This window comes from Sparus aurata, chromosome 16 (genome assembly GCF_900880675.1).
Source record: "Sparus aurata chromosome 16, fSpaAur1.1, whole genome shotgun sequence".
In the NCBI taxonomy this organism is placed as follows: Eukaryota; Metazoa; Chordata; class Actinopteri; order Spariformes; family Sparidae; genus Sparus; species Sparus aurata.
This window is the reverse complement of record NC_044202.1, coordinates 29,210,439-29,237,413: the sequence shown is the minus strand read 5'-3', so window position 1 is coordinate 29,237,413 and position 26,975 is coordinate 29,210,439. Positions and strand designations below refer to the sequence as shown.

Sequence of the window (26,975 nt, the reverse complement as noted above, 5' to 3'; positions counted from 1 at the left end):
CTCAATTAGAGGAGTTTAAGTATCTTGGGGTCTTGTTCACGAGTGAGGGAAGGATGGAGCGTGAGATTGACAGGCGGATTGGTGCAGCGGTCACAGTAATGTGGTCGTTGTATCGGTCTGTCGTGGTGAAGAAACATAGATTGACATAGATCTACGCTTCTACCCTCACCTATGGTAATGAACTTTGGGTCATGACTGAAAAGAATAAGATCCCGGATACAAGCGGCCGAAATAAGTTTCCTCTGTTGGGTGGCGGGGTGCTCCCTTAGAGATAGGGTGAGAAGCTCTGTCACCCGGAGGACCTCGGAGTAGAGCCACTGCTCCTCCACATCGAAAGGAGCCAGCTGAGGTGGCTTGGGCATCTGTATCGGATGCCCCCTGGACACCCTGCAGTGACTATTTCACTCGGCTGGCCTGGGAATGCCTTGGGATCCTAGCGGAAGAGCTAGAGGAAGTTTCCGGTGAGAGGGAAGTCTGGGTGTCCCTGCTCAGACAGCTGCCCCTGCGAACCGGCCCCGGATAAGCAGAAGAAGATGGATGGCTGGATGGCAATATTTATTTGAAGCTGTTCACTTTAACATAAGGAGTTTTTTGTAATTTTTTGTTGACTTATATTGACTATGATTCCATTTATAAAAGGGGAAAACATCCAAGGGGGTGAATATTTTTCTTAGGCACTAAATCAGGTGATGTTAAACTTTGGTGTTGGTGTTAAACTTTCTGTGTGTATACTCACCAGGTTACCAAAGTAGCTCAGAGGGTCCCTGGCCAGCTCTACGATACGCTGTGTCAGGCGGCGGTCATGGCTGATGAGACCAGTGAGGACCGTGGACAGGCGATAGCGGGCTCGGTCCAACATGACAGTGGTGGGGGTTTTTCTTACTGCTGCCTTGAGGCTGCGGCTCTCTGCAGGGCGACTGGAAGAAAATCAAAAACCTTTTTCTTCATTTTTCTTCTTCTCTTATATATCACTGACAAGTAATACTCTCCACTGCACTGGCTGATTCATTGTAACACATAATGCCTTTAGAAACCAAATATAGAAACTTTCTGTAATTATGACTCATGACTTTCAATCTGTTGACCAACATTCTGGAACCAATCAATCATGAGGTCCAGCTGTCTTCTCTGAGACCAGTGCAGTGGTGATCTGAAGGAAAAGCTCAAAATGTGTGATGATTTGAATATTTACATGGTTCTTTTCTATGATTAAAAAAAAACTACATGCAACACAATTTTCTGCACTGATAGTTCAACCTTTTGCCATTTCATGGTAGTTTTACACTTTTAACAACTGAAAGCTGGGTCTATACATTTGTTGTGTTTTTGGTTGACAGTTTATGCACACTGGTTTAATTCGATACAATTTGTTTGTAGATGTGAGAAATAGGGCTGAAAATAAAGATTATTGAGTCATTCCATGTCAACTCACCTAGGGTCTTCCAATCAATGATTTTGATTTTCTAAAACAAAATTAATGTTTAAACTTTTATTAAATTAATGTGACCTTGTGTAATGCTATAGCTGTACTCCAAATACTTTCAAAGTCATGATTTTCTTAAGTTTGGGCTTCTCAGCTAAATTTCAGCCCTTTATTGATTCTGTATAAGTATATTCTAAACCTCATCGATCACTTTATAAGGGCCAAGCAGGTCCCTACTTATTAGGGTTCTAACCCCGAAGGGATAAAACTAGGGATGCTTGATATTGGCTTATCTGCTGGTATCCGATATTCCCATATTTTCCAACTCTTAATTTCCGATACCGATATCACCCGATACCGATCTATGCAGGCCTTTTACAAGACAACATATCTCCTATTATGGAATTAACACATTATGCCTAATTTTTTGTGATGCCCCACTCAGTGTTGGGGAGTAACGAATTACATGTAACGACGTTACGTAATTTAATTACAAAATGTACGTAATTGTAATCCGTTACATTACTGGGAGAAAATATGTAATTAAATTACAGTTGCTTTTGGAAATTTCAATGATTACAACTTAAGTTACATTTGAAAAATCGCCGCAAAAGCTCGGATTTATCAAATAGTTTTTCGCCCCCCTGGATTCATGTTTGTTTTTAGTTATTTTCATATCAACATCCTCCTGCCAAAACTGACGCTTGTGATTGGCTCTGTCTGGTCATGTGCCATTCGACTCAACCTACAAACCGCACGGCGGCAGTCAGCAGCAACAGTGTCGGCGGCGCACAAGATGTTCCTGGGCTGGAAATACAAAAAACACTTAATACAGACAGAAGCCAGGCTTCCCTGTATTACAAAGGTGGCTCTCTTTTAACCCGGCTAGATCACCATGGTAACTTATGCTAAGCTCATAACCTGGTCCCGACCAGGTTCTGTTCAGAGTTTAATCATAAAATCGGCTATAAAAGCGCCGCTGTTTCACTATTTAACTCATTTACAGCTGGCGTCACCTTTACTTTGAAAGTCCAGTGGGGCTGGATCAGAACGGAGCATTTGTACGGAGGGAGAGATCGCGCTGATCCGCTGCTGTTTACTTTCTCTCTGAGCGTCTCCGCCTACAGATGTTCAGCTGAGGGGATACGCTGCTCAGCTGTTGACCCGACTCGCGTCAGGAGGTCATTTATTAGGCTATAGCCTATTTACTTTTATATACAGTCAGTCACCACTGAAAGAAGTTGTGCGCTCGCAGCAGGACAGATAATTTAACTTAATGTGGCCATGAATAAATTAATTGTTTCGCCTGTTATGTGTTGCCCAAACGCAAATCTTGAGTAGGTCTACTCTGTTTTCTCACATTTAAGAAGGTCTTTGTACAGAGACAACATGAGATTTGCTTGTAGCTACAGCACCTAAAAAACCCACTGTAACCTATTTTCATACGCACACCAGCCTCGCTTTCAATAAAACACACACTGGCATTTTATAATTGCGATCAGTGAAATATATGAAAACAATATAAAACACAGTTTAACACAACAGTTGTTGTTGCTCTAAAGCTAAAATCAGCCTCCTCTTGTCATATTTGCAGGAACACTGTTGCTTCAGGCTGTGATCAGGCTTTTTTGTATCGCTCATACTCTCTCCATTAAAACAACCTGCTCCTCTTGGCTGAAATCAGCCCGTTGTCGCTCCATTTAGTGAGGAAGTGAGCCTCCTTCAGTACAGGCCTAAGGTCAGACTCATATGGTTAAACCTTTGAACTGAAAGGTTTATCACACTATAGGTCTTAAAATGTGAAAATGGTTAGCAGTTGAGAGATTTCATTCAAAATAAAGAAAAGTAATCATAATGTAATCAAATGTAATTAGTTACATTACTTTGAGAAAGTAATTGAAATAGTTACACTACTATTACATTTTCAACAGGGTAACTTGTAATTGTAACCAACTACATTTCCAAAGTAATCTTCCCAACACTGGCCCCACTGTATGCATACATACGTAAATGCAACATGGCTTTCCAAATGTACACACTGTCTGTGCAAAATAAGAGGACAAATTCAACTTAAGTTATTGAAAAAAAATGCCAATATGACACTGCCATAGTTTTTAGAGAGAAACATTTTGCCTCAAACAACACTACAGACAATATCAAAACAAGGAAGATGCATATCTTCAGTCTAGAGTAGTAAACAAACATAGTCCTCTTTTATTCCAAGTTCAATGACTGAGTAACTGGCCATAACTTGACAAATAATACAATCATTAAATTATAAACTGGGCTCAATCTGCCCTGCTCTGTCCTTGGTTAGCTGCTCAAAGGGCTACAGTAGGGGGATCCTCTTCTCCAGAAATCCCCATTGAGTTGCTGTCAGTTTCTGGGTTGCAGGGAGTTCATAATCATCAGCAAATGCATTTATAGCCCTCTTTTGCTCCACCAGGCTCTGCATCACGTAATAGGTGGAATTCCACCTGGTGGGCACATCTCGTTGGAGCTTTTTAACAGGCATTTTGAGTTCCTTTTGCAGGTCCTCAAGTTTACTGCAAGCTAGTAGTGAGTGCTTGAAGTGGACTACCAGTCGCCTCCCCAAAGCCAGAGCATCTGAAATGTTGCGGTGAGACAGGGCACCTCCGTTCACTGCAAGCTGCAAGATGTGTGCCATGCAGGGCAGACTTGAAACACCAAACTCCACCGCAGCTTTAGCCATGTTACGCGCATTGTCTCTCACCACTACGTGCACTTTCGCCTTGGGGATATTCCATTTTCAAACATCCCTTCAAAAGTCGATGCAATTCGGTCTGCCATGTGAGACCCACGACACTCTTGAGAATGAAGTACAGCCTTTTTCAACACAAAGTCCTCATCTAGCCATTGTGCAGTCAAACTCAACATGCTAACCTGGTTAACGCTTGAAGACCAGATGTCTGTAGTGAAGCTAATGGATACAGCACCAGAAATTAGCTTCTCAACGTGGCAATACTATACAATTCGTGTAAGCACTGGTCTGAGAAATACTTGCGACTGGGCATGGCATAACGTGGCTCGAGGAACTCTACACGTTTGGTGAATCCGGCATCTTGAACGATAAAAAAGGCTGGTTATCCAGTGCTATACACAACATGATTTTCAGATCAATGGCTTTCCGCCTGGGGTGGTCCTTATTTTCCGTATTTTTGTTTTTTCTCAGTTGACTCTTTAAGCGACAACTGTGTGGTTTTACCAGATGTCGGCTGTTGCTTCTTTTAATCACTTTGCTGCACAAATGTAGTAGCGTGTAACTCCGCATTATTCTTCTTGAGATGGGTGATCAAATTTGATGTATTAAAGGAAGTAGCCTTGTTTCCTCTCATAACCAACGCTTTGCAGTCATTGCAAATTGCAAATTTACGATTAGAAGGTGACACTTGGAAATACTTCCAAACCACGGACATCCCATGCACCGGGCGAGCAAGCTTGTTAGCCACGGTTAGCAACCCACGAATCTAGCGTGTTGTTGTTGTTATACATCATCAAGCGTGCGCCTGTAAACATCCCATGCTGCATTCATGCAGACTCGGAAATGCTGAAGCCTACAGAACAAACATCGTTTATAAAAACCTGATATCGATAATTCCCGATATTACATTTTCAAGTCAACATCAGCCGATAATATCGGAGGGCCGATATTATCGGACATCCCTAGGTAGAACCCTTCTGAAATTGTGCCTCGGCCCCTCGGGCTTTGCAAGCATACGTGTTTCCCAGGACCAGCGGTGCTAGGAACCCTATTGTAATTGTAAAGATTTTTATTTTTATTTTTCTCTGGCTAAAAGTGGTGCTGCAGGCTAAACCTTGCAAGGGAAGGGCGGTGCAATTTGGAGGGTTGGTCCAGACTCCTGCGAATATCTCAGACACAAAAAACTACATATATCCGCCTGCAGGGGACGCTATAACCTAGGCCAACACGTTTTTGCCTATAACTCCCACACCGTATGTTGCACATTCAAAAACCTTGTATCTCCAGATTCTGAATCACTTTGCGATTGGCCACGCCCACTTGCGCCTGGAAAGTTTTTTCGCAAAATCGCAAAAACTGGAAAACCTACTTTTTCAAACTCCTCCTTGGGATTTTGTCCGATCTGCGTGAACACGTACACTCTTCAGCTGGACCTGATCTAAATATATCAAAGGAATTTTGCTCGGTCAAAAAATGCGCAAATTATTAACGAACTAATTTCTGTACCTAGTTATAAAAATGTAAACTGTTTGATATCTTGGTGAAACTAAATGCTATTAACACCAAATTTGAGATCCTCAGTTGCCATGAGACTGGGAAGGGATGAGCCGAATTTGGCGAAGTTTGGCCACTAGGGGGAGCTAAAAATATGGGAGGTTTGTATCTCTTGAACGGCTACACCGATTTTTACGAAATTTGGTCGGTATGATGTAGGGCCAATCCTGAGGCCATATCTTGAAGGTGGTCATGACTGGTCAATGTGGGCGTGGCTTATTACAAGATAAAGAACAAACATTAATTTCAGCCAAACTATTATGCTGAGAGCTTTGAAATGTATATGGTACATAAAGAATAGGACACAGTTCTTCCATAACAAAAATTGCACATGTACTCCACTAGGTGGTGCTATAATGGATGCAATCGCGTTTTTGCCTGTAACTTCCACATTTTAACTAACACATTCGCAAACCTGAAACCTGAATAGCACTTTGCACTTTGCACTTTGGGTGCACTTCTCATTACAGCGAATACTGGCCTGTGTCCTCACTTTTGCCTCGAGCCCGTCATCCTTTGGGGCCAACTTCCGTGGGCTCTGCGGTGCGCGGGGTCCGAGTCGCGCGGTGGGGCTTGGCCCCCGTTCATAACTGCTTGCAGTTCTAGCTATAAGTTCTAGCTCATATTTTAATAAAAGTTGATGCACATCATTTCCTTCGGGGTTAGAACCCTAATAATAAACCGGCACAATTTTTGAAGGGTTCTAACCGTAGAACCCTTCGAAATTGTGCCGGTTTATTATTAGGGTTCTAACCCCGAAGGAAATGATGTGCATCAACTTTTATTAAAATATGAGCCCAGACAGCCACATGGTGGCGCTGTAACTAAGGCTTGAAAATGCATTTTTGGGAAGGCCACGCCCCTCACACCGTACGTCTGATTGACTTGAAATTTGACACACAAGTCCAGCTCCATGTGCTCTACAAAAAAGCCTCTTGGACCATGAAGCTCCGCCTACTTAGATTTTTTGCTAATTAGCATAATGTGAAAAACAGTAAAATGAATAGAACATTTGAAAGATTGACTCTATCAACACCAAATTTGGTATACGGCTTCAGGGGACGGGCAGACACATGTCTACTATAAATGAGCCAGATTGGTCAAAAAACATGGCCGCCACGGACCAATGTATTTTCGCAATGGGCGGTGCTTAAAAATGATTGGCCATAACTCCCACACCCTTTGCCCTATCATCACAAAACTTGGTGGGTAGGTTCACAACTGTACTGGGAATCTGCCTACAAAAGCATGTTGAGCTCAACCTATAGGGGGTGCTATAAATGCTACACATGCGTATCTCATAGACCATTTGACGGAATTTCACTAAATTTGGAACGCATGCTCTAGGGGCGAGTATTAAGTCATATCTTGAGTGCCATGTTGATAGGAGAAAGTGGGCGTGGCCTATTAGTCATTAACCATCATTGTTTGCGTTTTATTAATTTATGGCGAGCTGGAAGTACCCAGAGACACGAAACTTGGTACGTTGAGTATAAATGACGTCCAAATGCTACTCCGAAAATTAGATCCCAATCCGTCAGATGGGGGCGCTATGAGGGTGTAAACTTCGAAAGGCCCTTCCCCGCAAGCCATAATTGCTATTGACTTGAAATTTTTCAAACACTTCCTCCTGATAGTATTCTACAAAAAAGCCTCATACACCACAAAAGCTGCTATTACAGATTCTTTGCTAATTTGCATAATGTGAAAAACAGCTAAATGGATAGAACTTTTGAAAGATTGACTCTATCAACACCAAATTTGGTATACGGCTTCGGGGGATGACAAGTCACATTTCTCTATAAATGAGCCTGACTGGTCAAAAAAACATGGCCGCCACGCCCCAATGTATTTTCGCAATGGGCGGGGCTTAGAAATGATTGGCCATAACTCCCACACCCTTTGCCCTATCATCACAAAACTTGGTAGGTAGGTTCACAACTGTACTGGGAATCTGCCTACGAAAGCATGTTGAGCTCAACCTATAGGGGGTGCTATAAATGCTACACATGCGTATCTCATAGACCATTTGACGGAATTTCACCAAATTTGGTACGCATGCTCTAGGGGCGAGTATTAAGTCATATCTTGAGTGCCATGTTGATAGGAGAAAGTGGGCGTGGCATATTAGTCATTAACCATCATTGTTTGCGTTTTATTAATTTATGGCGAGCTGGAAGTACCCAGAGACACGAAACTTGGTACGTTGAGTATAAATGACGTCCAAATGCTACTCCGAAAATTAGATCCCAATCCGTCAGATGGGGGCGCTATGAGGGTGTAAACTTCGAAAGGCCCTTCCCCGCAAGCCATAATTGCTATTGACTTGAAATTTTTCAAACACTTCCTCCTGATAGTATTCTACAAAAAAGCCTCATACACCACAAAAGCTGCTATTACAGATTCTTTGCTAATTTGCATAATGTGAAAAACAGCTAAATGGATAGAACTTTTGAAAGATTGACTCTATCAACACCAAATTTGGTATACGGCTTCGGGGGATGACAAGTCACATTTCTCTATAAATGAGCCTGACTGGTCAAAAAACATGGCCGCCACGCCCCAATGTATTTTCGCAATGGGCGGGGCTTAGAAATGATTGGCCATAACTCCCACACCCTTTGCCCTATCATCACAAAACTTGGTAGGTCGGTTCACAACTGTACTGGGAATCTGCCTACGAAAGCATGTTGAGCTCAACCTATAGGGGGTGCTATAAATGCTACACATGCGTATCTCATAGACCATTTGACGGAATTTCACCAAATTTGGTACGCATGCTCTAGGGGCGAGTATTAAGTCATATCTTGAGTGCCATGTTGATAGGAGAAAGTGGGCGTGGCATATTAGTCATTACCATCATTGTTTGCGTTTTATTAATTTATGGCGAGCTGGAAGTACCCAGAGACACGAAACTTGGTACGTTGAGTATAAATGACGTCCAAATGCTACTCCGAAAATTAGATCCCAATCCGTCAGATGGGGGCGCTATGAGGGTGTAAACTTCGAAAGGCCCTTCCCCGCAAGCCATAATTGCTATTGACTTGAAATTTTTCAAACACTTCCTCCCTGATAGTATTCTACAAAAAAGCCTCATACACCACAAAAGCTGCTATTACAGATTCTTTGCTAATTTGCATAATGTGAAAAACAGCTAAATGGATAGAACTTTTGAAAGATTGACTCTATCAACACCAAATTTGGTATACGGCTTCGGGGGATGACAAGTCACATTTCTCTATAAATGAGCCTGACTGGTCAAAAAACATGGCCGCCACGCCCCAATGTATTTTCGCAATGGGCGGGGCTTAGAAATGATTGGCCATAACTCCCACCACCCTTTGCCCTATCATCACAAAACTTGGTAGGTCGGTTCACACTGTACTGGGAATCTGCCTACGAAAGCATGTTGAGCTCAACCTATAGGGGGTGCTATAAATGCTACACATGCGTATCTCATAGACCATTTGACGGAATTTCACCAAATTTGGTACGCATGCTCTAGGGGCGAGTATTAAGTCATATCTTGAGTGCCATGTTGATAGGAGAAAGTGGGCGTGGCATATTAGTCATTAACCATCATTGTTTGCGTTTTATTAATTTATGGCGAGCTGGAAGTACCCAGAGACACGAAACTTGGTACGTTGAGTATAAATGACGTCCAAATGCTACTCCGAAAATTAGATCCCAATCCGTCAGATGGGGGCGCTATGAGGGTGTAAACTTCGAAAGGCCCTTCCCCGCAAGCCATAATTGCTATTGACTTGAAATTTTTCAAACACTTCCTCCTGATAGTATTCTACAAAAAAGCCTCATACACCACAAAAGCTGCTATTACAGATTCTTTGCTAATTTGCGTAATGTGAAAAACAGCTAAATGAATAGAACTTTTGAAAGATTGACTCTATCAACACCAAATTTGGTATACGGCTTCGGGGGATGACAAGTCACATTTCTCTATAAATGAGCCAGATTGGTCAAAAAACATGGCCGCCATGGACCAATGTATTTTCGCAATGGGTGGGGCTTAGAAATGATTGGCCTTAACTACCGGACCCTTTGTCCTATCATCACAAAACTTGGTGGGTAGTTTCACTACAGGACTGGTAATCTGCCTACCAGAGCATGTTGAGCTCAACCTATAGGGGGCGCTATAAATGCCATTAGCATGTAGCTGAAAATCCAATTTGGAGAAATCTGGGGCTTATCATGGCTATGTGTTGCACAGATCTTTGAGGAACACCTTGGCCGATGTCATCAAATGCGGGTGATGAGGGTCAGGGTGGCCGGTTTGGTGCGAAAGGGGTTAGAACCCGCGGATTGCCGCTTGCGGCTATATATATTTTTTTTTCTTAGGCCGAAATGATCGCATTTTTCACTGCCTGAACATACCCCAAAACTCACCAAGCTTGGAATATAAGTCACACCTGGCCAAAATGTTGTAATCTATTGTTGTCCTGAATTGCCACCACTAGGTGGCGCTACAATCAAGGGAAGTACGTTTTGGCTCATAACTCCAACATACTTTGTCGCACATTCAAGAACCTGATATCCCTGCATTCAGATGAGTCCTGTGGTATAGGCCACGCCCATTTCCGCCTACCGTGTTTTTCGCTAATTCGCAAAATGTCGAAAACCTACTTTTTCAAACCCTTCCCAGGCGATTTCACTAATTTGCACGAAACTTGGCACACAGCATCTGTGGACACTCCTGACAAAAAGTTATTAAAAGAATTTCGATAGTCCAGACAATACTCAAGTTATTAAATAACAACTCAGGTTACTACTTCCCCATAAGCCCTTGAGGCGCTGTGCAAAATGTTAGGCGATGACCATAAGGTGGCGCCCTTTGCATTTGCAATTTTTTTTTTTTTATAGCGCTTTTCCAGTCTAACAAGCTCAAAGCGCTGTACAACACATGCACCCATTCACACACACATTCATACACTGATGACGGAGGCTGCCATGCAAGGCGCCAACTGCTCATCAGGAGCAATTTGGGGTTCAGTATCTTGCTCAAGGACACTTTGACATGCAACAAGGGGGAGCCGGGATTCGAACTGGTGACCTTCCGATCACTAGACGACCCGCTCTACCCACTGAGCCACAGCCGCCCCCGATTGCCTTTAAATTTAAGTATTTTATATCTCCACAACGGTTCATCTCAGATTAACACGAAACTTAGGACACTTATTGTCCGTGCCCTCCTGAGGACAGCTGACGAAGGGTTCACCGATTCGCCACTAGGTGGCGCTCTGGTGGCTGTTTAATTTAATATTTGGCACTGTGCCCACACCATAACACTTATGGAGATTAAATTCATAGAGTTGCTATAGAATGGCCCCTGTAACTCACACACCAAAAATGACCAGCAGGTGGCGCTATTTTCAATGCAAAAGCATTTTTGGCCCCTAACTCCTACATAATATGTTGCACATTGTTAAACCTTATATCTACGTGTTCCCTGCATTGAACTGAATTGTGTTGTGTAGGCCGCACCCACTTTTGCTGTAACTTTACATTCGCAAAATCGTGACAAAGGAAAAACCTACTTTTTCAAACTCCTCCTAGACGATTTGACTGATTTGCACCAAACTTTGCATGTAGCATGTGTGGACCCTCCTGACAAAAAGGCATCAAAAGAATTTTGATAGTCCATAAAACGCCTGAAATATAAAACAACAATTTCCCGCACATTGTGTTGAAAACAGACAATCTTGCATATCTTTACAAACTACTGTCCGATTATCACATAAATGTTCATAATTGTGTGGTATGGACTGATGAGAATTTGTGTCAAATTTGGTGCAAATCGGCCAATAGATGGCACTCTGGTCGCAGTCTAATTAGTGTGAATGGAAAGTAAATGGGAAAATCTTCAAATCCTCTTCAAAACTCATCGACTTTCAACCTCTTCTTGTCTTGTACCTTATAGTTTGAGCTACAGACGCCATTCCACGTTTAAAAGAGTCAGAAGACCTTGAACTATTGGGCAGGTATTCAGTTTTTAAAAATCTTTTACGCTTTTCAAATCATCACAGTTTTAGTTTTAAGGATTTTCTGCTCGTCTTCTGATTTTATAATGGGTGTGAATTGCGTGAGCTAGACTGTGTGACATCATCGCTAGAGTGGAGAGCAGCTGGAAGAACTGGAGAAAAAATTCTCTTCAACTTGATTTGGATCCCACATCTTTTACTTGACATAGACAATATATGCATAGAAATGTTGGCTTTCAGCTGATGGTCTTATTTCAGATGTAGGACTTACAGTTTTGGATGTGGAAGCCCCAGAGCGACAAGTACTCCAACAACTCCCCCATAAGCTGTAATGTTAATTTTGAGCCTAAATTTCTGGAGGAGAGCAGACAGTAGCTGTTTTGTCTCTCACTCTGGTGTTCTCATTTTTCACTCTACAGAAATAAAAAAATGTCATCACAGAGTTCAGCAATGTCTCCTGTTACTCAATATATGAATATTTCCACGATAACCAGTAAATTTTTTTCAAAAATTGCAGGAGGTCGGGAGGCGTTTCCCATTCATTCTTATGGGGACATTTTCAGCTTTGGCCCTGTTAATGCTTCAGCATATGTGCAGCCAGAGAAACCGTTCACCTTTTAAAGCTCTTTCAGCCCTCTTACTTTTCAGCTTTCATCATGCAGCACATCCCATTAGATAATCAATTCTTCTCTGACCTGGCTGGATTCTCTGGATTGTTTTCATGATCTCCCAAGAGAACCAGTGTGCTTTATAGAGTGATAGCACACAGACTCGCAAGAGCAAGCACAGTAAGATGGAACTTCCATACCCATGCCGTGAACACTGTGTTTGAGCACAAAGGTGACATCATCCAGTGTTTTGAAACCATCAGGAGAGTTTGAGCCTATCACTGTGTGGGAAGCTGAAGGGTTTGTGAGGCTACTGGAGGATTATACTTTCAGCTTCTTCCTGAAACTATTTCATTGCATCATGCCTCGTGTGGACGTTTTCTTCAGCCAGCTCCAGAAGCGGACCATCGACTCAGTCTTTGTCTGGGGAATCATGCAGCAGTTCACCGAGTTTTTCTGACTTCAGAGTACATTATTTAATACCTGCAGTATCAGGCAACCAAATTATAAAGGAACGACTTCCTCAGTGGAAGGTTGCATAAACAAGCCCCGACGGCAGCATGCCCTGACACGCGTGGACTGCGAGGGCCCGTTCATCGCTGAAATTCGCGAAATGTAGCAAACCCATTTTTTTCGAACTCCTCCCAGGCGATTTCACCGATTTGCACGAAACATTGCACACAGCATCTGTGGACCCTCCTGACAAAAACGTATTAAAAGAATTTTGATATTTCAAACAATACTCAAGTTATTCAATAACAACTTTCCGCAGATTTTGGTCCAAAAAAAGTGTTGCATATCTCCACATTGATGTGTCCAAATGACATGAAACTCAGGTTACTACTTCCCATGAGCCCTAAGGCTCTGTGCAAAATTTTGGCCGATGACAAGGTGGCACTCTTTAAATTTAAATATTTTACATCTCCACATGAGTAGGTCAGATTAACACGAAACTTGGTACAATTATTGCCAATGCTCTCCTGAGGATAGCTGATGAAAGGTGTTACCATCGGACTCTATAGCTCCCCCTGGAATATTAAAAATCCAAGCCCCGCCTCCTACATGCATGTACATGAATGACATTTGGTATGCATATGTATCATGACCAGATGCACAAAAAACATTGGGGTACCAAACTGTCACTCCAACAGGAAGTCGACCATTTTGATTAAAAGTTCCCATTTCATCCCCATTTTGATCCATTTCCATGCCTCGTACTTAGACGAACTCCTCCTACAGATTGAACACCACAGACTTCCAATTCACTCAGTATCATCCTCATACCCTGAAGATGGAAAGTTATCAAAAGCTTTCGCCTACGTCAAACATGGTGGGTGTAATGGTTTGGTCAATTTTCATGCTTCGCCATAAAAATCAAGTCCTTATAACTTCAACATACAATTTCCCATGTTCACCAAATTCATCACACATGTATACGATGTCGCCCTGAATACCTCCATGCATCAATACTGTGTCATATCCATAGCGCAACCTACTGGACACAGAAATTCCAGACAAACATCCTATTTACATGACATTTATAGCTTTCTTCCTCCATATCATACCCTACAAGACGACATGCAACTAAAAGGTGAGCACATCCTCCGACAGCATCGCCGCCAATCAATAATCAAAACACAACTGACCACACATTTTTTTGAGGGATTTTTTAACTTTCGTCCATTTTGTTTTTATGTAGATTGCAGATAGTTCTTCTGACTTCAGCGTACATTATTTAATATCGGCAGGAGCAAGCCACCAAACCATAAAGGAACAACTTACTTATTCCTATCTGGACCAAACTTAACATGTTTGATAAGAGTCCAGCCCTGAACACATAGGCCAACATACAGTCAAAGTCACAGCGCCACATGTTGGACACAGGAAATGACATTTAACCCCTTCCTGCACTGTCCGAAACATGGTCAGTTAAGAGATGTGTACCCAATAATCGGGCAATGGGGCCGGGTACGGAGCACGCCCCGACGCGCGTGGACTGCACGAACCCGTTCAAGGCTGCTTGCAGCTTTGATTTAAGATGTTTTCATAAGTATATAATGACCTGAAAGCATTATGTTTCTTAGAATGAGCCACATATTTCTACAGAGGGAGCGGGACTCCTCTGGATTCTGCAGCCACCATAGTTGAGGGTTAGTCAAGGGGTGTTCAGTTAGTAGCCATCTGCAGATACTTCTAAATCCTAGTCACTTGATCTTTAACCAGTGAGGAAGCTGACTTTTTGTCTGGAGCATACAGTTTTAGAATCAGTCCTTTTGCATGATAGCATTACCTATCAAGTGCACATTTACAAACCCTTTACAGCATTTTTTGCGTCAAAGGTACTATATTATATAAAGTGAGATTTCCATGTCTTTTATCATGAAGCAGGTCTAGGTGCTACATAAATACTGTGAAAGTATCAAAATGCTCAATCCACAAAGAAATGCACACAGCAGACATTCAGAAACTGTGACTTTAAACGAGCCATCAGGACTTCCATAAGGTGGTGATGATACAACTATAAAGTCACTCCCCTCTGCCACGCCCCAAGAATACCCATGGTTTCAAAAACAGCAACGGTTGATGTGGAACCATAGTGGGCAGTGCCTGCTTAGGCCCGTGAGAGTTAAAGACCTTAAAGAGACAGGCACTAAAACAGAGTGTTTTGCCTTACATTGGGTAGGAAATGTGATTGGACAGCTATATAGTCATAGCAATAAAAACTCAGAGCAAACAGTCAACTGAACCAGTACTTTGAGTCTCAACACCAGCCAACGCAGACCTACTTTTGGTTTTGCTCCCGGTCCTGGTTCAGTTCTCCTTCTTCCTCTGTGCTGCTGGTAGAGCAGGAGTCGGGGTCAGTTCCAATCACAGTGCCCCCCTGTGGTGAGTACAATGACACATCTGACCGCTGTATTGGGTGGGGAGGTGGTACTCTCATCCCAGCGCATTGATTGGCTATTCCTCCTCCAGCCTGGTTGGGGCACACAGGTGTGCCTGTAGAATGTGGTTTCCTCCTTGGTGGAGGAACTGGACGGGATGGTTTCTTTACCAATGTTGGACACTGGGAGCTGGACTTCTGTTTGTCATCCCCTTTATCCATTTTCATCTCTTTTTCCTGCTCTGTCTTTTCGCTGTCCTTTTTCACCTCCTCTTGATGTTGATTACTGTTCTCTTGCTCACCCCCCTCACTCAGCAGACCTGATTTACTTACTGTATTCTCCTCCCCTGTCTCTCCTCCCCCCTCTTGCTCAATTTTCTTTGCAGGATGTTGTCCCTTCTCTCTCTCCCTTTCCTCTCCAACATCTTGGTTGATGTTTTTCTTTGAGGAGGTGCCACGGAGAGGAGCAGGAGGCAAAGGGGGAGTGGCTCTGCTCTGCAGGGGGACAGGAGGCCTTGATGGAGGAGGTGATGTTGTTATTGACTTCCTCTCTTCTCTCTCTCCTACTCCTCCACTTGTTTCCTCTTTTCTCTTGGTTACAGAAGATAAAGTGTGAGGCGAGGGTGGAGATGAGAATAGAAGGCCCACACCACACAATGGCCCCATGCTGGGGGGTCGGGGTGGGGGGCGCTTGTATTTAATTTCCTGGTTGGATGTGGTATTAGTCAGACCTTTGACTTCTGGGCTGACTTCCTGTGGAGTATCCCCGTTCTGCTGGAAGGGTGTGATGGTTTGATTGGTTATTGCATCAGGTTTAGAGATAAAAGAAGGGCTCAGGTCTTTGTTGGAGCTCTCATCCACAATCACTGGGTTCACATGCAAGTAGAATCTGCTATGGTTCTGATCCAAAACCAGGTCCTGATTCTTTCCTTGCTGGTTCAGATCTGATAGCCAGAAATCTGCAACACATGCAGTCTTTGTTTTAAAGAAGTATACTTTGTACTCATCAGATGTCAATCACTTATATCCGTAGTATTGATAATGTTGGTGGTTTGCCCTGTATTAGTCTGTCTCACATAATTTTATGAAAACATTCTTTGACTGTTAAACTGTGCTTAATGGTTCATTACTGACCTTGGAATATCTGTTATGCTTTTAGCATAAGGTCAGCCTTCATGATAAATGTTGGCCCTCATCTGCTGATAAAGTTTTTGCAGAAAAGACTGGGCACGCTTATTTAACAGCATAAAGGCAATCAAGCATGGTTTAATATTTTCAAAACTATTCTGATAAAACAGACTAATTTTTTAACCCCCCAAAACCCTGAAAAGACACTCAGTTTTTGTGAACAAATCAGATATTAAGTGTTTACTGGTGAGTGATTAGAGGTAATGGTAGGTAGATTTTGTTACCTTTGGACAAAGCCAGGCTAACTGTTCATACATATCTTTGTTAAAAAAAAATCTGTAAATTATTGTTGTTGATGCAATTCACGGTATCTTCTAACTTTAATAGCAGTATCCTTTTGTTTGCTAACAATGACCCAACCTCAATGCACCAATGATGTAGATTTTTCTACCTGCACCCATAGCAGAGATGACCTCCAGTTCCTCTCTCTTAGTTGCTGTGGTAATTGCCTTGGGTAACCTCAGTGGAATGGCCAGGTTGTCCCTGATTGGTTGATTAAATTACAAAAAGCCACCATTAAGTATAAGCAGAGAATTTTGATAATATGACAAACACAGTCCTTCTGCAATTGTGGCTAGGTCTGTGTATGTTTGCGCATGTTTAAATGTTTGTGTCATTTCCATGGTGTAAAGAGTGTATGTGTACTGTATTTGTAGATGCATGTACTGTACAGTATGTTTTTAGTGTATATGCATTGCTTTTGTGTTAATGAGCATATGTCCACAGTGTAAAGGTCCAAAAGTCTTTCATCTGCTTTTTTTATCAGTAATACACATGGTGTAACATTATTCTTTTTTGCATGTTTGTGTATATGTATACATGTTTTTACCTGCTGGCACAGTAGAAGGAGATCAGTTTGAAGATGTCATCAAAAACCAGACAGGAACCATCTAAGTGAACAACTGAGACAAAAAACTATTTAAGAATGAATCACTAATTTCTCTGCCATGTTATGTTTGCCAAGCCATGCACACCTTACATTTAGTATCTTGACTATCTGAAGCTTTTATAGTAGAGGTAGAAGCAGGAATTGCACTGGTGTCTAACACGTACATGTATTGTGTTGTTTGACCATCAGGTTGCTTACAAGCGGGGCCCCCTGCTCATCTGGCAGGCGGACTGACAGTGTAATGCCCTTGTCCTCTTTGTTGTGAACAAGGAACACCTGCAAATGGCAACATGAGCAGTTAAAACTTTGAGGTCAGAATGGAGAATATACAGTACAATGAGATGCAGTAGGTCCACACAAAGCACAAATGTTGCTACAACAATTTCAGATGTACCATATTTGATCAAATGTGTATTTACTACAGATTGAATTGCAGCAAAATAATTATATTAAAATAACCTATATTAAAAGTCAGCCAATATGGGTTTTAAATGCTGATACACATTTTTTTAATCTACAGCTGACAATGTTTCATCAGGGACACCCCTCTCCACACATTCTTTGAACTGCTCCCATCAGGAAAACGGTTCCGGAGTCATAAAGGTCGAACTAACAGACTTATCAACAGCTTCCTTCCACAAGCTGTAAGATTGATGAACTGCTGATCTGGAGCATGTGCACTGATGCACTTCACAAGCCCTTAGTCATAGTTTTAGTTTTAAATTATTATATTTATATATTGTGTGTTATTTATTATCTTCTGTTATTGATCCTGGAGAAACGTAATCTCATTTTTGTTGTGCTGCTTTGTTGGTACAACAAAATGACAATAAAGCTTTGATTGATTGATTGATTGATTGATTGATTGAGTGAGTGATTGATTGAGTGAGTGATTGATTTCAATGATACATGACAACACCTTTGGTAAATCAAGGAAATCAAGATGGCGCTGTAGGAGACAGCAGCTTATCCATTGCAGCATTGTTTTTGTTTTTACCTTTTTTCTATCCTTTCAGGTCTTTTTAATATTTTACTTCTTCACGAAGGATTTTACATGTATCCTATGGATACAGCAGACTCTGAAAGACACACAGGAGTCAGCTCTCTCGTTTATTCTAGAGACGAGTTGCTGGCTCTTACGGCGAGCACACATACGGTGAGACTTGGACGAGGTCGGGAACAAATCTGTTCGGTGTGTTCAGCTGCGTTGGAAGCTTTCGGAGCCGTGTGGATGTTGTCTGCTCCAATTCAATGGTCTGAGGAGGTTGGCTGTCGCTGTCTGAGCCATTGGATTCTCTGATTGGCTGTATGCCAGCTGTATGACCATTCTGATTTGCGGTGAGCTAGCGAATCAGCGCGGTGTGCTAGTGTTGCAAGGTAAACCGACACTAGAAAGGTACCGCGGTACCCAGCCGTTAAAAACAATACTTTTTCACATTTTATTAGTATCTGTATTATATGAACTTTGTGCGACAGCGGGGCAGTGTGTCTGTGTGAGCAACTTCTCTCTGCTTCCTCACTGCCTGCAGCCAGAGTGGGCTTGGTTTCACGGTGACACACAGTCACAAAGCAGAGCGAGACAGACATGGCTGAAAGTGGCATGAGTGCTCCTGCCAACCGTCCAAGGCTTGTTGACAAAGCAGACACACGGAGCGAAATATGGAAATATTTCTTTGCCGACAGTAAGGGCAAGCCCACGGACACCACAAAGCCCATCTGTAACGATGCTTTAAATCCGTAATGACCAAGAGAGCCAACACGTCCAACTTGGCAAAACATCTAGTGACAGACATGCAGACTTGTTCAAAGGGTTCAAAGAGATGCAGGTTAGCGATAGATAACACAAATATCCCCCAGATGTAAGTCAAGCAACTGTATTTTTTGTGACAAGCAAACTTTTTTCACCATCAGAGTTGCACGAGGCAGTCAGTTTAACAGTCCGATGTGGTTCCACACATCTCTGTATGCAAACACAAAGTTCACACTGGTAACACGAACTTTACCATAACATGTGCTGGTGTTCACAAGTATGCTGATCAACAACACCACTTATAAATTCAATCAGTACTAGTAATATAATCATAGCATGTACATTTTTGTCAATAATTGATCATATATATTGTAATTTATATTATTAGAAAATGGTGTGATTAGAGCACAGACCTCCACCAGGTCCTCCAGGGTTTGAACTTTATCAACATTATAAGTGATATAAAATATATAATAAATATATACACTATATATATATATAAAATGTATCCATATATTTATTATATATTATATTACTGTATTATATATATATATATATATATATATATATATATATATATATATATATGTATATATATATATATATATTTATATTAACATGTTATATTTATTATATACATATGTCTATGTATAGTATATTATATTTGTTTTATATCTTTATATGGGTGTTGGGTATTGGTGTCTTTTCTTTCTTGATCCTCTATTTGTGTGTAACAGTGCTGTGTGTTACATGGAGCTTCAATTTCCTTGAGGGAACCTCCCCCAAAAGTAATCTAGGTAAATTCATACGACTCCTGTAAAGAAAATTGTTAGGAAAAATTGATACAGTTAATAAACTTCCAATTAATTACTAGTTTAATATAGAAAGTCTTTTTGTCAGTGATTTGTCTACAGTCAAACATATAATCTACAATTTGAACCACGTTTCTATTAATGAATAAAAACTAACTTGGGTTCAAAGAAGTTGTTAGACAATTTAGGATAGACACTTTTTTCTTTCTTTCTAAGAGTGAGATGAGAGGATTGATATAAATCGCATGTCTATGCATCAAATACAGAACTACAGTCCAGCTGGGAGACAAGTAGTATTTCTGGACTTTGGAGAGAGGAAGTGTAATGGTTTCTACCTGCTCCCAGTCTTTATGCTAAGTTGAATGTGTCTTTTGCTCTCTATACTTAAGGCTTCTCTACAGGGCAGGTGATCTAACAGTGTTTTTCACTTGTCCGCGCTTTTGACAGCTCAGACACACAGACATTCTTTTTTTCTAATTGATCTAACTGTCCATATGAATAATAGCTTGCTCTTTACCCATAATACACATCCCTATTGCAACCTGAAGTTTATGTATACACTGGACTATTTTCACCAGTTCGTTATAACATAATCTCACTGTTGGGTTACTAGATCAAAAAAACCTTTATGTTGGGTGGTTTCCCACATATTTGTACTAGGTAAAATAAAGCCAGTATTGCATGAATACAAAACTAATAATTGATTTCCCAAGATTCTGAACTTTTATTTAAAATTGACCAGCTAGGAGAATCAACAAATGCTTGTGAACAAACAATTAACTTAACATTTTTCCAGGAAAGTTATTTCCAGGACATTTCCAAAGACCTCATTAGGAAATTACACAAAGTGTCACCCACTAAGTTTTATTTAGACTATTTTCATGGCAAAAATACCACAAATATTTGAAATACCATCCAGATGATAGTCATATGTCATCCAAAGCGAAATTGCATTTTCCAAAAAAGCATTACTTCACATCTAACACAAAGATTTGACACAATAACGATGGGAAATGTGTGTGTCACTTACCCCAGCTGTCTCTTTCTCCATTATACTTGTGATCTGGTCCTGGCTGAGTCCTTTGGGCAGCCATACTGAGGCGCTCCCGACCAGCCGGTCAATAGAATTCAGCAGTGGAGGAGTTGGAGAGGATTGTGAGATGACAGGTAGGGGTGACAATCTTGGAGATAATGGAGGGGGAAGAGAAGGTGGAGTAAAGGAGGGAGTAAGATCAGAGGAGACAGTTAACTGCAGAGAGGGCTGGGGAGAGGAAGAGACCAGAGTAGGGGAGAGAGGTGGGGGAAGAGATGGGGGAGGGGGGTTGGAGGAGAAAGAGAGAGGGACAGAGGGGGGATTGGAGGAGAGAGACAGGGGAGGTTTGGAGACAGGAGGGAAAGGAGGACAAGAAGGGAGCTGGTAGGGTTTCACCATAGGAGTTGGTGGTTTTGGTCGACATGGCCGGGCTGGAGGTAGGGATGAGGGCAGGGAGGGTGGACAGAGGAGAGAGGATGGAGGGATGGAGGCAACAGAGGGGATGGCTGGAGTGTCAAGTGCTCCTGCCAGAGTGGTCTTGTGGCTGTCAAGGGGAAAGAGAGTAAATGGTCAGCAATGGAAATAACAGGCAGAGGATTTGTTTATATCTTCAGTTTGCATCCAAAACTAATGCATCTGGTCACCAGGGCTTTTTTAGACTTTAGACTTATATTCATCCCACATCAGGGAAATTCACTTGTCACAATAGCAGGTAGACAGACATACAGACATACAATAAGTACACCACTTAAAATACTAAAAAGATTTGAATAAGAGAGAAAAGATAAAATATTGAAATGAATATACATCATGTGCGTTATATATACAGGAGGCAAAAATGTGCATTAAATACATTTAGATAAAGTGTCAGAGTATTGCTTTGTTAAAGTTGGATGCATAAATAAATAGTGTTTAAATACAGTGTTAAAATAAACAGACTCAATGTATGAATATGAATATGTACAAAAAAATAAAATAGTATTATTGCACAGGATAATTGCACAAGATGGTGGAGGTAGAAGTGTAAGTAGTGCAAGATAAGTGGGTGCTTATGGTGCTACATTAAGGGTTATTGATGTAGAACAGTCTGACAGCCGTTGGAATGTATGACCTGCGGTAGCGTTCCTTGTTACACCATGGATGAAGCAGTCTGTTGCTGAAGGAGCTGCTTAAGGCCCCCACAGTCTCATGTAGGGGGTGAGAGGGGTTGTACATAATTGATGTCAGCTTGGCTAACATCCTCCTCTCACCCACCTCCTCAATGGAGTCCAGAGAACAGTCCAAGACTGAGCCAACCCTTTTGACCATCTTATTGAGCCTCTTCTTGTCCCTCTCTGAGCTTCCACAGTCCCAGCAGGGCTGGGTGTTTTGTGACAAATAATGTGTTTTATAACAGTGAATAATTGAAACCGTTGTTGAGAAGAAGAAATCATTATCTTGAGTAAGGAGTCTGCTCGCACAAAAATCTATGGCACAACATAGACAATCTGCTGTTTCACAGTCTGAATATGAGCTCAATATAAGCTTTTAGGATACTGTGGGTGTTATTCTATACTTTTTCTTAATGTCATCTATTGCCATGAAAAGATGAAAACCAAAATTTGCAATACCCCTACTCCAACTCTCAGTACATCTACATGCACAGCTTAGTCGGATTACAGCCATAGTTCGACTATGCTACTCAATCAGACAACTGCAATTGTCATACCCCGGTACCATAGGTGGCACTGTACCCATTTCAACTAGTGGTACTAGAGCCACCTGCGGCTGACCTCTTTACGTCACCAGCAACAACAAACAAACAAACTCTATTTCGGCATTTGAGAATAGGGCTGTCACTTTTTCAAAAAAATCAAGTTCAAACGAATTTGAAATGACACACCCCCCAACAACACCACACAACATTAGGCTTCAGTTCCATCATGAGATCCCGAAACGATACCAATGGGCCGCATATGATTGCATATAAATAGTGCTATCTTGTCGATGATGGCATTTTTACGAGCTGTTGGCAAAGGGCCTGCTGAAGCTGAGTGTGCCGAGTAGTAGGCAGTCAGACAAGGTTGTACACTCACCTGCTTACGTTTGCTTATGAGGTTCTAAGCTAGGTGAGTCTGCAGATTTGTTGTCATTGTAGAGAAAGAAAGCTGCTTTGTACAAAATACTTACATACACTACTTCTCAGATGTTTTGGTGTCGTGATTGTCCGCTCGGGATGGCTTTGCTCGCTAGTGTCCTCCATTTTCGTAGCAAACAACATAATATTACCAGCTGAATTGATAGCTCAAGGGTCAATAGGGTGTTCAATAGGTCAAGCTGATAATGAAGTTTTAGAGCGCCCTCTGTTGGATCACAAAACGAACTACTTCAAACGGTCTGTTGCGCTTATTTGTTGCATACATTTTGAATTTGAACAGGTCATTACATTCGAAATAAGAACTTTTCACCCCACTTTCGAACGAATATTCGAATTTCGAATAAAAAGTGACAGCCCTATTCGAGAAAGATGGCGTACGAAGAGCGAGACGAAGCGACATCTTTGTACATTTCGTATATGGTGTACATGATAATTCACAAACTAGATGCACAATGGCGCTCTTGCTTGGGGTTATTTTGGAGGAAAGCTGGTGAATAATCTAGGTGTTTTAATCCGACTATGAGAAATCCGATCCGGTCCAACTTTAGTCAGACTAAGGTGTATACATGCATCTCAAAAATCCTATCATAGTCGGACTAACACAGTAATTCGGTTTTTGCGAGTGTCATGTCAACGCACTGACTGTTGTTAATACAAATCCCGGGTCCTTAACAATTTGTCCGATGTAATTTACACAACCAGTCAAAAGTTTGGACACACCCTCTCTTTCAATGGTTTTTCTTTATTCTTATTACTTTCTGCATTAAAGATACTGAAGTCACCTAAACTATGAAGGAACACATGTAGAATTATGCAGTAAACAAAAAATTTTTTTTTTAAAAGTATATATATATGTTTTATATTTCTGGCATTCGAGGCAGTGAAGTTCACGTCTGAGCAGGTCTTGAACAAACTTGGCCGCAGACTCACCCTCTTCTCCCTCTGTAACTTGGTAGATACGGAAATTATTTCTCCTCGATCTGGACTCCAAATCGGTTAATTTATCCTGAAGAGCTTTTTGTTCTCTCAGTGAGATAATAAGAGCGTTGTTAGCCTCCTGCGCCCAATGCTCCAGCTTTTCAATCCCTGACTCAGCCGCACTGATCTTGCTGCTCTGTAGCTGCTGTTAAGTGACGACTTTAGCAAGTTGTTGGTTTATATCATGTTTAAAATCATCCAAGTCTTTTTTCACGTCGCTCCTCAGTGTTTCTCCAAGTAAGCGAAGGGCGTCTTTTATTTCTGTTTTTAAATCCCGTATCTCCTTGCTGATAATTTCTAGATCCGAGCCCATTTACGTCTCACTTCCAGCGAGGTATGTTGTTTCATGGCTGCCATCTCCTTCCAATTCACGGTTAGCTAGCAGTTGCTGTATTTCGTCTGTTGCTGTGTTTTTAGTCTGAGTGAGTCGAGTCTTCCTTCCCATCCCAACTTTTCCCCAGGCACATTACAGTCAGTATGATTTCTGGCTCTAGTTATTCGAGTTTTCGGGGAGTTTTAACCCTTGACAATCGGGAACTCTGATGACACGCAACCTACCACTCCATGTCCAAACTGGAAGTCCCAATGGTAAGAATTCTTAAAAATAGTAAATTAGCAGTTGGAGTCTGAATAATTTAGAGACATCTTAAAAACCTTCTGACGTGGCAGCCATCTTGCCACCGACCTCAGCAGTAACATTGTGGGTGGCATGCAGAAACAAACCTCCTTGACAGAAATAGATAAAGAAAAGGCAATTCAGTTTCAAAGCCCTGCTAGATGGTTATCTCTACAAGAACAAAGTAACTTGCATTTACTGTCGATGTGAACTGAATTACCAGCAGAGTATGTTGAGTCTCAAATACCACTCGCTGGCCAAGCACACAGCTGATGCAGAGAGCCCTGGAGGATAGTTTGCAACGAAGACACCTGGACAGCTCTACATGCGAAAAACTTTCAACAGCAATAGCTAAATGAGGGGCTACAGCTTGTAGGCCGATTAACATTGTTTAGCTAACCTTTACAAGTGCAAAGTTGGACACTACATTGTGTCAGTATTACTAAGGAACGTTACATTCAGGTCAATATGCCCATCAATATGCTTGTTGGGCTTACAGCATATTTTTTGGACATGCAGTACTTTTTTGCTGGGGCCTTTGTATGGTTTTATTGATAGGACAGCTTCAGAGAGATGACAGGAAACAGGATGAGAGATGGGGGGTGACACGCAGCATTAGGCCCCAGACTCGAACCCGGGGCCGCTGCAGCTGCAGCAAAGCCTCTGTACATGGGAAGCCTGTCATACCAACTGACCAGCTGCAGAGGGAGAGTGTGTGCGCACGTGTGATGCAGCTGTGTGCATAAGGATGGCCAGCCCATGGCACCAAAGAACCTGCACTCAAGCTGTACTGGCCTGAGCGTGCTCTTCTCACAGTCCAGGATGGTCTACTACTAAAAGGACAAAGACTCGTTATCCCCTCAACAATGAGAAATTTGTTCATGCTAAGGAGCAAGACCTACCTGCTAGTGGTAGACTACGCATCAAGGTATGTGGAGATCGCACTGCTAACCCCCACAAGGTCTAAGGATGTGATCCATCACCTGAAGTCAATTTTTGCATGTCACGGGATCTGTGAGACACTGGTCACTGATAACGGGCCACAGCTCTCAGGAGCTGACTTTGCTGAAAACACACTGTTTTAACTACTTTTTTATTTATTTTGAGTCATACACGCTACAGTGCTGTGTTGTAAGGTGTCTGCTGATGTTGCATAACTTTTGGTGTGAGATGTGCTCCACATCTCACACCAAAAGTTATGCAACATCAGCAGCAGCATGTTAAGACGCTTAAAACACAGTGTAAAGTTCTGACCCCATGCTGTTAGCTGTCAGTGCTAAATCTCCGTTCACGGAGCTCTGTAATGGTTGGACCAAATGTGTTCACGTCTTCGGTACTGGCAAGTCAAGGATAGCTTGAGCAATGAAGCTGCATGTTTAAATCGACCGAAGTTCTCCTTTAATTTACATATATTGCACATTTTTGGATAATAGTCAATAGTGTTGTTCTCCACCAGCTCCTGACAAAGCAATCTGTCTGCTTAGCTGCTACATTCTCCACTACATTCACTAGCTCGCTGCTTCCTGTCATAGATGCATTGCACATTAGAGATAGTCAGGCCATGGTAATTTATAAACTGACTGGAAACAATAGAACATGCATTTGTTTAGGCCTATTTTCAGACGAATACACATATGGTGCTCAAGTGAATATTTTTGGCAGCAGGATGATGTATGTGAGCTTATGTCGATGAAGGTTCTCAGTCATTCAGGTTATGGTTATTCTAAGTGCTTTATTGTAGGCAGGGCCGTTTCTGTCTTTTTGGGGGCCCTATGCAAGATGCTGTTTGGGGGACCCTATTTTGTCAAACTACGATGGATAGATTCCTAACCCTTTTGGGTGATCCATAAAGATGCAACAATCTATTACATTTTAGGAAGAAAACAGGCTAGAGGACCTGTTTGCCTTGGGAGACCCTACCCAGGTCCTAGGTGACGGGTCAGACTAAGATCGGTTCACTCACCCCTGATGAATACAACAAGACCAAGGACGTGCACGTCGCCCGGATCGGCGTCACCGGGGCCCCACCCTGGAGCCAGGCCTGGGGTTGGGGCTCGCAGGCGAGCGCCTGGTGGCCGGGTCTCTGCCCACGGGACCCGGCCGGGCGCAGCCCGAACGAGCAACGTGGGCCCGCCCTCCCGTGGGCTCACCACTCACGGGAGGGTTCAGAAGGGGCCGGTGCAGAGGGATATGGGTGGCGGTCGTGGGCGGGGGCCCCGGCGGCCCAATCCCCGGATGGTGACTCTAGCCATGGGGACATGGAATGTCACCTCACTGGGGGGGAAAGAGCCTGAGCTGGTGCGGGAGGTTGAGCGGTACCGGCTAGAAATAGTCGGGCTCACCTCCACGCACAGCCTGGGCTCTGGAACCCAACTCCTTGAGAGAGGC

The 26,975-nt window shown here is 42.3% G+C and overlaps 1 protein-coding gene across 4 annotated transcripts in view; it reads right to left on the bottom strand.

The window, feature by feature from the left end:
- rin3 (Ras and Rab interactor 3) overlaps positions 1-26,975 on the bottom strand; it is a 99,913-nt gene that overhangs the window by 33,184 nt on the left and 39,754 nt on the right. For all 4 annotated transcript variants that reach the window (XM_030392080.1, XM_030392081.1, XM_030392082.1 and 1 more), the window contains 6 exons: positions 20,854-21,400; positions 17,426-17,537; positions 17,202-17,274; positions 16,764-16,855; positions 15,090-16,143; positions 737-917 (listed from right to left, as the gene is read on the bottom strand). In XM_030392080.1, coding sequence (XP_030247940.1) covers positions 737-917; positions 15,090-16,143; positions 16,764-16,855; positions 17,202-17,274; positions 17,426-17,537; positions 20,854-21,400 — 2,059 coding nt within the window. The remainder of the gene's footprint in view (positions 1-736; positions 918-15,089; positions 16,144-16,763; positions 16,856-17,201; positions 17,275-17,425; positions 17,538-20,853; positions 21,401-26,975) is intronic.